The sequence below is a fragment of the Coregonus lavaretus genome (assembly GCF_964263955.1).
Source record: "Coregonus lavaretus genome assembly, chromosome: 33".
Lineage (NCBI taxonomy): Eukaryota > Metazoa > Chordata > Actinopteri > Salmoniformes > Salmonidae > Coregonus > Coregonus lavaretus.
Genome location: NC_140020.1, coordinates 2,680,693 through 2,698,313, shown reverse-complemented (window position 1 = coordinate 2,698,313; position 17,621 = coordinate 2,680,693). Strand labels below are relative to the sequence as shown.

Here is a 17,621-nt window from a genome sequence, read left to right as displayed (position 1 = left end):
AATCACAGCCGGTTGTGATACAGCCTGGAATCGAACCGGGGGTCTGTAGTGACGCCTCAAGCACTGAGATGCAGTGCCTTAGACCGCTGCGCCACTCGGGAGCCCAGATCACCCAGCCCTCACCACAACAGGTCATGGAAATAGGTTTCTTTGTAACACACTTCTCTCAAATGAAACAGCTAAAAACTACATGACTAATACCAACGTCCGTGTTTTAAGGCAATAAATTATATTGACACACAAAATGTCCTTAGCTGAACACACACGCAGTCGTCTTTTACACAAACATGTCAGAGTAATGGCTACAAACGCTCCACAGCAAATCAAATTAGCCAGAGAAAACCAATCGAACTACCAAGATCATTAATTCACCAAATCATCTTCACGTCGACTGAGAATGAACCTAATTCACTGTAAAATATATCTTCCACAATATTCAAGTATCCTGAAAGTCACTGTTACTATATTATAACTGAGTAAAAGTATTCACTTACATTCTTGTCTGCCTATATGTACAATATCCATGCAGTTACCACAGTAGCACCAAACAAAGTTATTTCTGTGCTTTGTCTGGAATACCTCTGCCCGTCACCTGTTGAAAACCCACACTACCTCACTGTTCGTCCAATCACAGGAGCCCGTGCTTGTTCTGATTATTTCCCATTAGGTTGAATATTATAAAATTGGATTACATTGACAAGCAGATGAATGGAAAGGAAAGATTTTTCATTTTCAGGCCACGTTGAAAATAAAAAGGTCTGAGCCCAGGACGAATGATTGATTTATTCAAACAACAGTACAGAGAAACCAGTGCAGTAACAAGCAGGGCGCCAGCCAGATCAGATGGTCTGATTCTGAAGTATGTTAATTAAGCCTGATGTGTGAAAGGGTCAAACCTGGATAACAATCTCTAGCGTAATAACGTTTGTCTCCTCTAACACTGCAGTCCAATCCACAGGCTGGATATATACTATCTCCTCTAAGACTGCAGTCCAATCCACAGGCTGGATATATACTATCTCCTCTAAGACTGCAGTCCAATCCACAGGCTGGATATATACGGTCTCCTCTAACACTGCAGTCCAATCCACAGGCTGGATATATACTGTCTCCTCTAAGACTGCAGTCCAATCCACAGGCTGGATATATACGTTCTCCTCTAACACTGCAGTCCAATCCACAGGCTGGATATATACTGTCTCCTCTAAGACTGCAGTCCAATCCACAGGCTGGATATATACGGTCTCCTCTAACACTGCAGTCCAATCCACAGGCTGGATATATACGGTCTCCTCTAACACTGCAGTCCAATCCACAGGCTGGATATATACTGTCTCCTCTAACACTGCAGTCCAATCCACAGGCTGGATATATACTGTCTCCTCTAAGACTGCAGTCCAATCCACAGGCTGGATATATACGGTCTCCTCTAACACTGCAGTCCAATCCACAGGCTGGATATATACGGTCTCCTCTAACACTGCAGTCCAATCCACAGGCTGGATATATACTGTCTCCTCTAACACTGCAGTCCAATCCACAGGCTGGATATATACTGTCTCCTCTAAGACTGCAGTCCAATCCACAGGCTGGATATATACTGTCTCCTCTAAGACTGCAGTCCAATCCACAGGCTGGATATATACTGTCTCCTCTAACACTGCAGTCCAATCCACAGGCTGGATTTATTTAATCACTTTAAATTGTATCCATTTTTTCAGGCTCTCCAGTGCAGTCAAACGACAGTCCAGAATGTGCTGATGCATGTTCTCCTTTCCTCTGTCAGCAACCCAGAGGATGAGGAGCTGTGCTTAAGCCACGGTGTGCTTAAGGCAATACATCAAATGTTCTGAAACTTTTCTGTCAAAGAAAGGGTGGCTGGATCAAACTGATTTCCCAAAAGACTGAGGGTATTTTATTTCAAATTGAGAGCTTCGGGAATGGAAGATTTAGGTAAATGAAGGGGATTGGAACGCGAGTCAATTGGGAAGCAAAATGATTGGCATTTTGCAAATAGGTCTGCATGTTGATTGGGGCTGCAAAGGGAGAAATGTCTCCTCTTCCAAGGACAATGCCTCTTGGGTAACAGAACTGTGGCCACTGTTCTAGGCTAGCATCATGCTCTTGCATATTACTGATAAACCAATTAACAAGTGACCTATTCAGCTTTACTTTTCACTTCAGATTTCAACATTCATATCTCAAGATTGAGCAGAACTGATGAGTGAAAAGGGAATCCAGGGTGTGAGTTAGTGAGCTGTATCTATAAATTACCCACATGTATAGAATGAAACTGAAAGATCCAATGACTTAAATGTTGTATTCTTCACATGGCTTCCTGCTAGCGCGGCGTTACAATTTACAGATTTATCATGATCAAAACTTGATAAGGAAAATAAAAAACTTGTCTACAAAATGAAGACTAACAAGAAATACATAGTGCAAATTGTTAACTAAAGCATTTTATTTGGGAAGTAGATGTACAGTATAATAAGGAAACCTTACAGCTGAAGTACCCACCTTTAGTAAGATATTAAAATATACAAACATCAAATATTGAGTTGTGCTTACATTAGAGGCACAGTCTATACTTAATAGTAGTGATCATACTGGGCTTCAGGCACTGCATAACATTAACATTGTATTTGCTTTTATGATCATTGTTTTGTGAATCAAAGAGGGTGCTTAGGCCAGAAGAAAGCATCTTTTGAGTCTTGTCTGTTAGCCTGAAGTGTTTATTTAATAATAAAAATAATGCAAACTGAATGAGTCGATTACACATAAAGGGGAACAAGAGAACTTCACATTTACTGAAAAGGTGCAAGTGAGGTGGTGGTGTATTTTGAAAATCGAAATCTTTATTGAAATAGTTGGTTTGTCTCACCATGCGTGTCCCACAGGATAAGCTGCTTAATACATACTTGTATTTCTGAAAGAAGTTTGGTGCTTCAAATAGTTTCGACCACTCTGCTTTATTCTGCAATATTTCATCTGTGATGGCCAGACCTGTGGAGGGAAGGAGGAAGGACAACGTGTTTAACAACGAGGAGAACCAAAGGAAAACTACAGATGAGACAACTTATCTAGGCTACAAGCCGGACGTTAGGAACCCCTTGAGAAAAGAAAAGACTTCCGACGAGGCTGAATTAACTTTTTTTGACATAGGCACAACTTACATTTGATGAAACTTCCCTTTGACATCAATGGATCATTTATGTGAATGTTTGAGTACGTTTCTTGCTCAAGGCTCTTAAGTTAGGACTCTGGCCTGAAGGGTTTCGTATGAAGAGAATTCCGTTTCAGAGGGACTACACAGAGGTGTGGATGCAAAGGCTTGCGTATGAAGTTAGAATTCGAGACGGCTTTACGGACCGTGTTTGAACTCGTCCACCATGACGGCACGTGTGGAGGCAGAGACGTTGTAGGTGGAGTTCTGCTGGGGGTAGGCTGGTGTGATGATGGGCATCAGGTGATACCTGTCACTGGGGGTCACCTGGAACAACAGATAGCACACTTAGAGCCAATTAAAACCTTCCACCACATGCAGAAGGGGTCACTTGGAACGATAGAACTCTGAGAATGTGTGTGACTATCTTTGATGTAGTGATTTGAAGGCTCTAATGCATCTGAATCAAATGTGTTTGTACTGGAACAGATAAAAGAAGTGGGACTGACTGGGGGGGGGGTACAGGTCACAGGAAAATAAAACGTGGCCCTAGACTTTAAATGGTTAACACCAGTGGGATATGTAGTGGAGGAACTGGTGTTTTTAGTGTAGTGTCCTTAACATGGCAGCTCTGCTACTAAAACGCTTAAGGCAGTTAAGTTCATGTTTATGACAGTCCTTGATGTACAGTGCATTTGGAAAGTATTCAGACCCCTTGACTTTTTCCACATTGTTACATTACAGCCTTATTCTAAAATGAATAACATTTTTTTTATCCTCAATCTACACACAATACCCCATAATGACAAAGCAAAAACAGGTTTTTAGAAATGTTAGCAGATTTATTAAAAACTAAAGAACAGAAATACCTTATTTACATAAGTATTCAGACCCTTTGCTATGAGACTCGAAATTGAGCTCAGGTGCATCCTGTTTCCATTGATCATACTGGAGATGTTTCTACAACTTGATTGGAGTCCAACTGTGGTAAATTAAATTGATTGGACATGATTTGGAAAGGCACACACCTGTCTATAGAAAGGTCCCACAGTTGACAGTGCATGTCAGAGCAAAAACCAAGCCATGAGGTCGAAGGAATTGTCCGTAGAGCTCCGAGACAGGATTGTGTCGAGACACAGATCTGGGGAAGGGTACCAAAAAATGTCTGCAGAATTTAAGGTCTCCAAGAACACAGTGGCCTCCATCATTCTTAAATGGAAGAAGTTTGGAACCAACAAGACTCTTCCTAGAGCTGGCCGCCCGGCCAAACTGAGCAATCGGGGGAGAAGGGCCTTGGTCTGACAGAGCTCCAGTTCCTCTGTGGAGATGGGAGAACCTTCCAGAATGACAACCATTTCTGCAGCACTCCACAAATCAGGCCTTTATGGTAGAGTGGCCAGACGGAAGCCACTCCTCAGTAAAAGGCACATGACAGCCCGCTTGGAGTTTGCCAAAAGGTACCTAAAGGACTCTCAGACCTTGAGAAACAAGATTCTCTGGTCTGATTAAACCAAGATTGAACTCTTTGGCCTGAATGCCAAACGTCACGTCTGGAGGAAACCTGGCACCATCCCTACGGTGAAGCATGGTGGTGGCAGCATCATGCTGTTGGGATGTTTTTCAGTGGCAGGGACTGGGAGACTAGTCAGGATCGAGGGAAAGATGAATGGAGCAAAGTACAGAGAGATCCTTGACAAAAACCTGCTTCAGAGCGCTCAGGACCTCAGTGGGGCTAAGGTTCACCTTCCAACAGGACAATGACCCTAAGCACACAGCCAAGACAACGCAGGAGTGGCTTCAGGACAAGTCTCTGAATGTTCTCGAGTGGCCCAGCCAGAGCCCGGACTTGAACCCGATCGAACATCTCTGGAGAGACCTGAAAATAACTGTGCAGTGACGCTCCCCACTCAACCTGACAGAGCTTGAGAGGATCTACAGAGAAGAATGGGAGAAACTCCCTAAATACAGGTGTGCCAAGCTTGTAGCATCATACCCAAGAAGACTCGGGCTGTAATCGCTGCCAAAGGTGCTTCAACAAAGTACTGAGTAAAGGGTCTGAATACTTACGTAAATGTGATGTTTTTTTATTTGTAATAAATTTGCACACATTTCTAAAAACCTGTTTGCTTTGTCTTTATGGGGTATTGTGTGTAGATTGAGGGGGGAAAAAACTATTTAATCAATTTTAGGATAAGGCTATAACTTAACAAAATGTGGAAAAAGTCAAGGGGCCTGAATACTTTCCGAATGCACTGTATCAGTGTTGCTCAGGACAGGACTAGTATCAGTATGAAAAAATCTTGTTATTATGGATCAACATTACCCTGGGGTCCCAGACTGGCAAGTTGAGGTTGCAGTCCTCTGGCTGCTTCAGGAGAACAGGGTTAGGCCATTCCCTGCATAACACAAACACACGTTTAATTTAGTGTGATGGTACAGACCAAGTATACCAGTAGGTCAGTCAGTCAACCCTTTACACACGCCATCTTGTTTCACTATGTTCCTAATAAAAACAGTAGTAATACAGCTGCCACAAGCACCAAGGAGTGAGAAAATGAGATGACAATGTAGAGAGAGTGATCTATGGAAACTCCTTCACCAGCAAAGACAGGAAAAACAAAATGCCCATCAGAAACAGGTCACAGAGCACGTCCGAAAGAGAGCGACTGCTCACCACTTAGAGAAGACCAGGAAGAACTTGTGTACGAGGGTGGAGGCCACAGCGTTGGGGTAGAGCTGGCAGGTCCTAGCTACCAGCATGGCCCAGGAGACGCCACCCAGGAAGCCCAGGATGTTACTGTAGATGTTATGACCTATGGGAGAACAATAACATAACAGTATTATATATAAATGGCGTTGGGGTAGAGCTGGCAGGTCCTGGCTACGAGACGCGGCCCAGGAGACGCCACCCAGGAAGCCCAGGATGTTACTGTAGATGTTATGACCTATGGGAGAACAATAACATAACAGTATTATATATAAATGGCGTTGGGGTAGAGCTGGCAGGTCCTGGCTACGAGACACGGCCCAGGAGACGCCACCCAGGAAGCCCAGGATGTTACTGTAGATGTTATGACCTATGGGAGAACAATAACATAACAGTATTATATATAAATGGCGTTGGGGTAGAGCTGGCAGGTCCTGGCTACGAGACGCGGCCCAGGAGACGCCACCCAGGAAGCCCAGGATGTTACTGTAGATGTTATGACCTATGGGAGAACAATAACATAACAGTATTATAAATAAATGGCGTTGGGGTAGAGCTGGCAGGTCCTGGCTACGAGACGCGGCCCAGGAGACTCCACCCAGGAAGTTACTGTAGATGTTATGACCTTGGGGAGGACATATCACTTTAGATTGTGTAGATTTAGTTTGGTTGTTGTTGCTGACCTAATGGGGCGGCAGGTAGCTTAGTGGGTAAGAGCGTTGTGCCAGTAACCGAAAGGTCGCTGGTTCTAATCCCCGAGCCGACTAGGTGAAAAATCTGTCGATGTGCCCTTAAGCAAGGCACTTAACCCTAATTGCTCCTGTAAGTCCCTCTGGATAAGAGCATCTGCTAAATGACTAAAATGTAATGTAAAATGTAATAAGTGCATTACATCAAGGACCATCAGGCACCAGTGTAATTTTTCTGATTTTGCAATGCAAAAGGCAATTCCTTGATGTTTCTGCCTTGCCTCCCAATAAGCTTGGCGATGCTTATGCCATATAGTTTACATCTATCTAGTTCCTAAAGATCACCAAAAGGGTTGGGGGGGGGCTGGGGATGTTTTTTGGATTGGGCTTAGTTATGCACCTGGCCTAGCCTACAAGCCAGTGAGTGACTCTCTGCGGATGTTGTTCCCACAAGACAAAACATGATTGGACAGTTGGTTGCCATGCAGTGTACGCAAGCCAAACAAATTCACCGTGGCCACGAGGGGCGTGGTCTGTCCTGTGTAAAAATGCCGTGACTCACAGTTTTATTTTAGAGGCTAATACTGTTTAGGGAATAGGACCTGAAGGCTGTCAGTTTGGGTCCAGCATGTTGACATGTCATTAGTGTTGTGGCTGTCATTAGAGTGAGATAATCCCACCTGCCTAGCCACAACAGTGTTGGTCCCTCCGTGTTACACAGCAAGACGTACAAACTGATAAGAGTACACACACACACACAGGGACCAACTCAAACACACCAGTAGACACACACACACGCTTACAGGAGATGCCGACTCAACACACAGTTATGTTTCCACCAAGGCAAATGATTGTGCTACTACGCTTGACGCTAGGCAACTCACGTTTAGCCCACAGCTTGATGGTCCTCAGCGTCAGTCTGAAGTTCTCAATGTTGGGCACAAGGTGGAGGATCTCATCTGTAACTCTGCAACCTGAAAACATAACGTCAAGCCATTATGGTCCCCACTCCTCACTCACAATAGAGACGGACAGGTACGACACAGACAATGCAGAGAGATTACTTGAATTCTACAACACAGCAGTTGCTTTCAACTAAGTGTAGGTAGGGTCAGAGGTGAACCAACAACCAATTGTTAGACCCTGTATTTTTAACACAGATCAGATATCACTGTTTATAGTGCAACATCAGTGACGTGAGATACCGTTCAGCAGATTATTTCATCCAAAGAGACTTACAGTACAGTGTATACATTTTACCATTTGTGACCCCAGCGATAATCGAACCACAACACTGTTGTTGACAGCGGCACGCTTTTACCAACTGAACCACATCAGGACCACATCAGGACCACAGCTCAGTGGATACAAAGAGCTCAGTGTTACCGTTAAGACTCCTGATGCAGCGGATGTCAAGGTTCTTCAGCAGCCCGTCATCTCGGAGGTCCAGACTCTCTGGGATGGTTTGCAACGCTAACCGGGCAAACAGGATGTCAATCTAGAAATATACAAAACTCATGGACATTTAAAAAAGCAGCAAATCTCAATTCATATTGGATGAACTGAACCAACTTCGCCCAGTTCTCTTGCAATAATCAAAATGGTCACATTTAGGCCTAGAATACAATCATAAACAAATACTTTCAAACGTCACACCTCAATGCTGTCGAAAGACAGCTTTATCACCGGGACAAATGCCTCCTCAACAGCCTGGGAAAAAAAAGAGAACAGTTGATGAACAGTCTGCACCTCGTTAACTTTTGGGTACACATCTTCACCTCCTAGTCTACCAACACCATGGAAGAATCTTTATTATGCTGCCTTGATTCCTCGCATCCTTCTCAAAACCCATTGGATGAGAAGGTCAGAGGGGCGGGGCCTCTTACCGTCTCATCCAATGGGTTTTGAAAAGGAGGCAAGGAAAGAAAATGCGAGGAATCAAGGCAATGTAATAGAGATCGTCCAGATACCCACCCTCAAATCTTTGACCTCCTCTTGCTCTTTCAGCTTTTCCAGGAACGAGGAGAAGAAGTCTGTTCTCTCCACATGACGAGGAGCCACACACAGGGCGTCAATGTCAGCACCTACACCAGGACAAGAGATATCAATTCATTTTTTTTTAAAAAAGGTCATTTCGGTGGTACGGCATTTTGTGCAAAAATGTTACCGGTGTGGTGTGACCATGCTGTGTTTAATAATAATAAATACTATTTTATATAGTGCTTTACATTACGAAGAGAATCTCAAAAGGTGCTTTAAAAACCAAACAGGAGAAAATGTTTTGAAACCGAAAACAAGTGTTGCTATTGGACAAGTCCTCCTAAGAGGACAACGTCAGAATGGAAAGGCTGACTGCACAATAGTTCAGCCTTCCTTCAGTGTGGATCCAAATGTGTTAACCACAACTCAAGACCCTGCATCCCTCCTAAAGCTGACATAATTACCTTTAGTGTGAACTCCTAACCACAACTCAAGACCCTGCATCCCTCCTAAAGCTGACATAATTACCTTTAGTGTGAACTCCTAACCTGTAGGATCCAAATGTGAAGATCTTCCCTCCAACAGTTTCAATCACTGAGGCAGGCAGATTCTAGGAGGAAAAAAAACAGTACATTCAATCATTAGAACCTGTTGCATCATGGGTAGGCAACACTGCCTTGCTGTTGTGATATCATCCCAATATTACCTGTGTCCCAAATGGCACCCTATTCCATTTATAGTGCAGAGCCCTGGTCAAAAGTAGTGCACTAAAAAAGGGAATACAGTGACAGTTGGGACACACCCACGGATCACCAGACCCCTGCTGTATCAGAGCGAACTGTCAGAAGGAGGAAGTAAAAGCATACCTTTGTCTCACTGACGTCACGGATCCATTCCTTCACTAGTGTGTTCAGTTTTCCCAACACATGTATTCTATGGAAAACAAGGCATGATTTAGAGGAAGTCTTTGGTATTTTTACATTTAAAAAATAATAAATAACTACACAAGTATGGCACTTTATAACCACAAATACAGTTTACCTAGTATTGACCGAAACACCAACCTAAGAATAATTGACTGATGTACTGGCAAGATATTGGATAAAGTTATTATTCTCTTCCTACTACCACCACCACTACTATTTACATTTAAGTCATTTAGCAGACGCTCTTATCCAGAGCGACTTACAGTTAGTGAGTGCATACATTTTTCATACTCTACAACTCCTAATAGACCTCATCCTACTACCACCACTACTCCTAATAGACCTCATCCTGCTACCACCACTACTCCTAATAGACCTCATCCTACTACCACCACTACTCCTAATAGACCTCATCCTACTACCACCACTACTCCTAATAGACCTCATCCTACTACCACCACTACTCCTAATAGACCTCATCCTACTACCACCACTACTCCTAATAGACCTCATCCTACTACCACCACTACCCCTAATAGACCTCATCCTACTACCACCACTACTACTCCTAATAGACCTCATCCTACTACCACCACTACTCCTAATAGACCTCATCCTACTACTACCACTACTCCTAATAGACCTCATCCTACTACCACCACTACTCCTAATAGACCTCATCCTACTACCACCACTACTACTCCTAATAGACCTCATCCTACTACCACCACTACTCCTAATAGACCTCATCCTACTACCACCACTACTCCTAATAGACCTCATCCTACTACCACCACGTCTACTACCACTCCCAATAGGCCTTGATGCAACTTGTGTCCATTCTAACATGACCATTCGGCCTACTAGTGACAACCATCCTACCTGCGCTGTAGTTCCAGCTCCTCTTCGAACACCCCGTATGGTTTCAGGGCCTCAGTCAGGCTGTGTGTGAGGGCCAGGTCAGACTCCTTGGCTTGGGCCAGGCTGATAGGAGACGTGATCCCATAGTGCTTGGGCGTCTCCCGACCCAACAACACCTGGTTAGTAGTCGGACTGAAAACCGGACAGATGTGGTCGTGATCAGAATCAGAAGACTTTATAGCCATGCAACAAACGTTACTATGAATTTATCTTGGTGTTGTGCAAAGAAACACATCAACAGCAATACAAATAAAGGATTTGAATATCAATACAAATATTAATGATAACCCGTACAGAAAGAGCTCCATGGCATCAGAAAGCACATAGCTAGCTACAACTGTTGCTCCTACTGTGTGCTTTTAGCTTATTTCTATATACCGATTTACATAGCTACATTGCTTTCTGTGGTTTGTTTGAATGTGGTGGTGGTAGAGGCAAATGGACATACAGTAGGTAGGTGTACATCTAAATGTTGGTCTCTGGGTAAAAACAAGTGTATTCTTCTCATTCCTCGTACTTTATAGTTAAATGTGTTTTGACTGTGTTTGGGTGTAAAGCACCAATAAGGAACTCAACATCAACTTGGTGACCTATTGTACAGTTTCGTGTTGACATGACATTGCAATTGTGAAAGACAAACATTTTCTGTATGCCTTATTCTGTCCCGTTACAATGCACAAAAAGGTAGGAACTAAAGACTCCCAAAACTTGATTTGTCCTCCCCAATTATGATGGCATCGGCTATAGGTTCGTGTCAGATATAGCTAAAAAAAAACAACAACAATGTAACTTACTTAAGTAATCTACCAGATGAATATGATCATGATTAGTTTCAGAGAATGATTACAAACTGAAGTTACGTCTTACAACAGACAACATGCAATATTGCAAATGTTCCGTCACGTGCACTGATGGTTCGTTAACTACTTCTGCGGATATTCATTGAACGTTACACTTCAACAACCTGGACACTAGTAAACACGTAGTTAGCAGTCAATTGTGATTTGGTAACTAGCTAGGTAACGTTACGTGGTCACAAAATAGCAATTTACCGCTGTGCCGAATTGCGGCGTGCTAGCTAAAATAACTAGCTAGCGTGCGTTGTTATGCTAACATTACTAGCTACAAAATGCAGCTAAGTGGCTTGATACAGTTTGCACCTTTTCAAGAACCTTTAAATTACTAGACTAGAATATCAGACCTACGTAACGTTAGCTAGCCAATACTCAAAACAATATTTCAATACCATTTCCCGCTACACAACCTGCTAGCTATTTTTTTTTTTTAGCAAACATGGACTGGCTACCTCGCATCGGTAGGCCCAATACCCATTCCGAAACTAACCACACACTCAGTACATATTGTCCACGGAAGGGAGATACTTACAAGGGCATTGTAACAACCTCCAGCAAGTCCAATCAGCCCCCCCAAAATTCCCTTCTCATACTCGTTTCTTCTTTTTCATCAAACTTAGCTAGCTAGCCAGCGATGTTATTTCTTTACCCAGCAACGGAGCAGTGGAATTTGCACCTTTTGTGTCCACTGAACATGGCGCGTGTGCAGCTGTGCTGTCACCGCAAAAACCGCAACCTTGAGAGGGTGGGTGTGTTGTGTGACCGTCGTGACGTATTGCACAATTTTATTTTATCACATGGGAACTGTAGTCCTTTACATTTTCGATTAGGATTGTGGACTTCAACCGCCTGTATTCAATCGAGAGATATGCTACGCGACTAGCCTCATGTCATGAATATGCATAGCCATCTCGAGACAACTCTGATATAAAGTGTGTTTTTTTTCTTCAAAGTTGACGGACTGTCACGTGTCCTACTTATATCAGTACACTCTTAACAACTTAAGCATTACAAAACCTATATTCGATCAAATAAACCTCACGTAGCAAATAAGCCATTCATTTTTTTGTTGACCGAATTCAACACGCTCTCTTTGACCTCCATACAAAAACTCCTTGCTTGGTAGGCAAAAAAAACGAAAAACCGCCACCTGATGGAGGGAGACAGATTTTCCGCCTAGTTGGGCCTCTCTCTCTTCCTCTTCCTCTCTGGCCATAGTGGCCAAAAGTCTATTTTAGCATGGGCACTCTATAATGGCACAGGTATAAAGATGAGTCCTCTATCTATCTCTACAGTTCCACCTCTGCAGAATGACATGGGGAATTTCTCGTTTCAGCAAAACTCTGGCCAAATCCCAAATCAACCCCTAGACCAGGGTTCTATTTGGTTTGATTTGGTCCCTCAAGTATTCTGAGCCCCCCCACATATATATACAGTGAGGGAAAAAAGTATTTGATCCCCTGCTGATTTTGTACGTTTGCCCACTGACAAAGAAATTATCAGTCTATAATTTTAATGGTAGGTTTATTTGAACAGTGAGAGACAAAATAACAACAAAAAAATCCAGAAAAACGCATGTCAAAAATGTTATAAATTGATTTGCATTTTAATGAGGGAAATAAGTATTTGACCCCCTCTCAATCAGAAAGATTTCTGGCTCCCAGGTGTCTTTTATACAGGTAATGAGCTGAGATTAGGAGAACACTCTTAAAGGGAGTGCTCCTAATCTCAGTTTGTTACCTGTATAAAAGACACCTGTCCACAGAGGCAATCAATCAATCAGATTCCAAACTCTCCACCATGGCCAAGACCAAAGAGCTCTCCAATGATGTCAGGGACAAGACTGTAGACCTACACAAGGCTGGAATGGGCTACAAGACCATCGCCAAGCAGCTTGGTGAGAAGGTGACAACAGTTGGTGCGATTATTCGCAAATGGAAGAAACACAAAATAACTGTCAATCTCCCTCGGCCTGGGGCTCCATGCAAGATCTCACCTCGTGGAGTTGCAATGATCATGAGAACGGTGAGGTATCAGCCCAGAACTACACGGGAGGATCTTGTCAATGATCTCAAGGCAGCTGGGACCATAGTCACCAAGAAAACAATTGGTAACACACTACGCCGTGAAGGACTGAAATCCTGCAGCGCCCGCAAGGTCCCCCTGCTCAAGAAAGCATATATACAGGCCGTCTGAAGTTTGCCAATGAACATCTGAATGATTCAGAGGAGAACTGGGTGAAAGTGTTGTGGTCAGATGAGACCAAAATTGAGCTCTTTGGCATCAACTCAACTCGCCATGTTTGGAGGAGGAGGAATGCTGCCTATGACCCCAAGAACACCATCCCCACCGTCAAACATGGAGGTGGAAGCATTATGCTTTGGGGGTGTTTTTCTGCTAAGGGGACAGGACAACTTCACCGCATCAAAGGGACGATGGACAGGGCCATGTACCGTCAAATCTTGGGTGAGAACCTCCTTCCCTCAGCTAGGGCATTGAAAATGGGTCGTGGATGGGTATTCCAGCATGACAATGACCCAAAACACACGGCCAAGGCAACAATGGAGTGGCTCAAGAAGAAGCACATTAAGGTCCTGGAGTGGCCTAGCCAGTCTCCAGACCTTAATCCCATTGAAAATCTGTGGAGGGAGCTGAAGGTTTGAGTTGCCAAACGTCAGGCTCGAAACCTTAATGACTTGGAGAAGATCTGCAAAGAGGAGTGGGACAAAATCCCTCCTGAGATGTGTGCAAACCTGGTGGCCAACTACAAGAAACGTCTGACCTCTGTGATTGCCAACAAGGGTTTTTCCACCAAGTACTAAGTCATGTTTTGCAGAGGGGTCAAATACTTTTTTCCCTCATTAAAATGCAATTATAATTTATAAAAATTTTGACATGCGTTTTTCTGGATTGTTTTGTTGTTATTCTGTCTCTCACTGTTCAAATAAACCTACCATTAAAATTATAGACTGATCATGTCTTTGTCAGTGGGCAAATGTACAAAATCAGCAGGGGATCAAATACTTTTTTTCCCTCACTGTATATATATTAATTATTATTATTATTATTGTTGGACATAAAAGGAAATCAGCTCCAAGTGATTTTCATTTTGGAAATCGGTTCCCAAGTATTCCTATGAATAATAGAGAGACACAAGGTATGAAAGGATTATGTTTTAGTCAAATGTTATATCTGTTTGGGCTTCTTGCGGTCAATTAGCAGTTTACAAATTATTTGTAATTATGTTCTGGCCCCGACCATCCGCTCAAGAGAAAATTAGACAGCGGCTGAATCTACACTGAACAAATATATATTTTTAAATATAAATGCAACATGTAAAATGTTGGTCCCATGTTCCATGAGCTGAAATAGATCCCGTACATCTTCCATATGCACAAAAAGGTTATTTCTCAAAAAAGTGCTGCAAAAATGTGTTTACATCCCTGTTAGTGAGCATTTAATCTTTGCCAAGATAATCCATTCCCCTGAGAGGTGTGGCAAATCAAGAAACTGATTAAACAGCATGATTATTACACAGGTGCACCTTCTGGTGGAGACAATAAAAGGCGACTCTAAAATGTGCAATTTTATCATACAACACAATGCCACAGATGTCTTAAGTTTTGAGGGAGCGTGCAACTGGCATGCTGACTGCAGGAATGTCCACCAGAGCTGTTGCAAGAGAACTGAATGTTAATTTTTCTACTATTAGTAACCTCCAATTTAATTGTAGAGAATTTGGCAGTATGTCCAACCGGCCTCACAACCGCAAATCAAATCAAATTTGATTTGTCACATGCACCGAATACAAAAGGTGTAGACCCAGCAACTTCACACAGCAATTTAAGAGGAGTGGGACAACATTCCACAGGCCACAATCAACATCCTGATCAACTCTATGCAAAGGAGATGTGTCGCACTACACCCGTTGTTGTCAGGTGTATAAAATTGAGCACACAGCCACCTTTCCAACAAGTCAGTTCGTCAAATTTCTGCCCTGCTAGAGCGGTCAACTGTAAGTGCTGTTATTGTGAAGTGGAAACGTCTAGGAGTCTATAAAAAGCTCACAAAATGGGACAGCCAAGTGCTGAAGCACGTAGCGCTTAAAAATCGTCTGTCCTCGGTTGCAACACTCACTACCGAGTTCCAAATAACCTCTGGAAACAACGTCAGCACAATAAATGTTTGTCGGAAGCATCATGAAATGGGTTTCCATAGCCGAGCAGCCGCACACAAGCCTAAGATCACCATGTGCAATGCCAAGCGTCGTTTGGAATGGTGTAAAGCTCGCCGCCATTGGACTGTGGAGCAGTGGAAATGCGTTCTCTATCACGTTTCACCATCTGACAGTCCGACGGACGAATCTGGGTTTGGCGGATGCCAAGAGAACGCTACCTGCCCAAATGCATAGTGCCAACTGTAAAGTTTGGTAGAGGTGGAATAATGGTCTGGGGCTGTTTTTCATGGTTCGGGCTAGGCCCCTTAGATCCAGTGAAGGGAAATCTTAATGCTACAGCATGCAATGACATTCTAGACGATTCTGTGCTTCCAACTTTGTGGCAACAGTTTGGGGAAGGCCCTTTCCTGTTTCAGCATGACAATGACCCGTGCAATAAGCGAGGTCCATACAGAAATGGTTTGTCGAGATCGGTGTGGAAGAACTTGACTGGCCTGCTGACCTCAACCCCATCGAACACCTTTGGATGAATTGGAACGCCGACTGCGAGCCAGACCTAATCGCCCAACATCAGTGCCCGACCTCACTAATGCTCTTGTGGCTGAATGGAAGCAAGTCCCCACAGCAATGTTCCAACATCTAGTGGAAAGCCTTCCCAGAAGAGTGGAGGCTGTTATAGCAGCAAAGGGGGGACCAACTCCATATTAATGCCCATGATTTTGGAATGAGATGTTCGACGAGCAGGTGTCCACATACTTCTGGTCATGTAGTGTACCTTAGATAAGCTAGTGAGTTGTTATACCTTAGATAACCTAACCTTGACAAAGTAGATGTATCTGATGGAATTTAACTACCTGAATATCTACAGAAGCTATACAGAATATATGTAGTTATTGATTAACTATCTATAGTATGCATACAACTGATGTATCATCAGTACAAACTAAATGCCAGCCAGGTAGGTATTGGATGGAGACTGCAGTGTGGTCATAAGAAACTCTTCAAAATATTGTATTGGCTTGTTATAATTTTAGTTTACTTATAGATGAAGAACAGTCTTGAAAAAAGAGGTAGAAGAGATAGTGGTGAATACAAGTCTAAGTGGTAACCCTCAGCACTCTGAGGCGGGGTGGTACAGTTGGGCTTTCACAAAGCCCATCCTGATCCGGAGCAAATGATTGGACAGCTTTACGCAGAATATATGAACTCAGAAGAGGAACTTAAAGCATCTAATTATCAACACTCAACTGATGTCATTCAAATGCATTAATACAAGTTGAACAAGGAGAAGAACTCACAACTAAATAATGCATACTTCACCTAGAGGAAAACAAAAATACTCCACTGCACTTTTGGTCATGTAGTGTGTCTGTGACCAACAAATGCATATCTGAATTCCCAGTCGTGAAATCCATATATTAGGGCCTAATGAATTTATTTGAATTGACTGATTTCCTTATAAGAAATGTAACTCGGTAAAATCTTTGAAATGGTTGCATGTTGCATTTATATTTTTGTTCAGCATAGTTGATAATCCCTGCACTAGACCCTACGCCCTACGCCCTAGACCCTACGCCCTACGCACTACGCCCTACGCCCTACGCCCTAGACCCTAGACCCTACGCCCTACGCACTACGCCCTACGCCCTACGCCCTAGACCCTACGCCCTAGACCCTACGCCCTAGACCCTACGCCCTACGCACTATGCCCTACGCCCTAGACCCTACGCCCTACGCCCTAGACCCTACGCCCTACGCACTACGCCCTACGCCCTAGACCCTACGCCCTACGCACTACGCCCTACGCCCTAGACCCTACGCCCTACGCCCTAGACCCTACGCCCTAGACCCTACGCCCTACGCCCTAGACCCTACGCCCTACGCCCTACGCCCTAGACCCTACGCCCTAGACCCTACGCCCTACGCCCTACGCCCTACGCCCTAGACCCTACGCCCTACGCCCTAGGCCCTACGCCCTACGCACTACGCCCTACGCCCTACGCACTACGCCCTAGACCCTACGCCCTAGACCCTACGCCCTACGCCCTACGCACTTGTGGAGATCTGAGAGGATTTGACAGGTGCAATCAATCTGGTAATAGCTCCTCCTTGCCCTCTGATAGGCTGGGTGGAAGTTTCCCCATATTACATAGACCCATCAAATCATCTCAGATTTCTACAAATGCATAGGGGTCAATTTG

At 43.7% G+C, this 17,621-nt stretch overlaps 1 protein-coding gene across 2 annotated transcripts; it reads right to left on the bottom strand.

The window, feature by feature from the left end:
* Window positions 1-2,435: 2,435 nt before the first annotated feature.
* Window positions 2,436-11,976, bottom strand: LOC311108678 (poly(A) polymerase type 3-like; the record flags this gene model as incomplete). 2 transcript variants are annotated; one of them, XM_084151387.1, is made up of 12 exons in its annotated part: window positions 11,776-11,976; window positions 10,351-10,521; window positions 9,409-9,475; window positions 9,071-9,152; window positions 8,537-8,646; window positions 8,219-8,272; window positions 7,949-8,060; window positions 7,447-7,536; window positions 5,841-5,979; window positions 5,490-5,562; window positions 3,373-3,493; window positions 2,436-3,006 (listed from the first exon to the last, which is right to left on the bottom strand). In XM_084151387.1, exons 1-12 carry the CDS (start codon window positions 11,781-11,783, stop codon window positions 2,573-2,575), a joined length of 1,461 nt encoding a protein of 486 aa, XP_084007513.1. In that variant the 5' UTR covers window positions 11,784-11,976. The 2 variants fall into 2 exon arrangements, with proteins under 2 accessions (XP_084007513.1, XP_084007514.1); XM_084151388.1 differs by lacking the exons at window positions 2,436-3,006; window positions 3,373-3,493; window positions 5,490-5,562 and having other exon boundaries at window positions 5,837-5,979.
* Window positions 11,977-17,621: the final 5,645 nt, after the last annotated feature.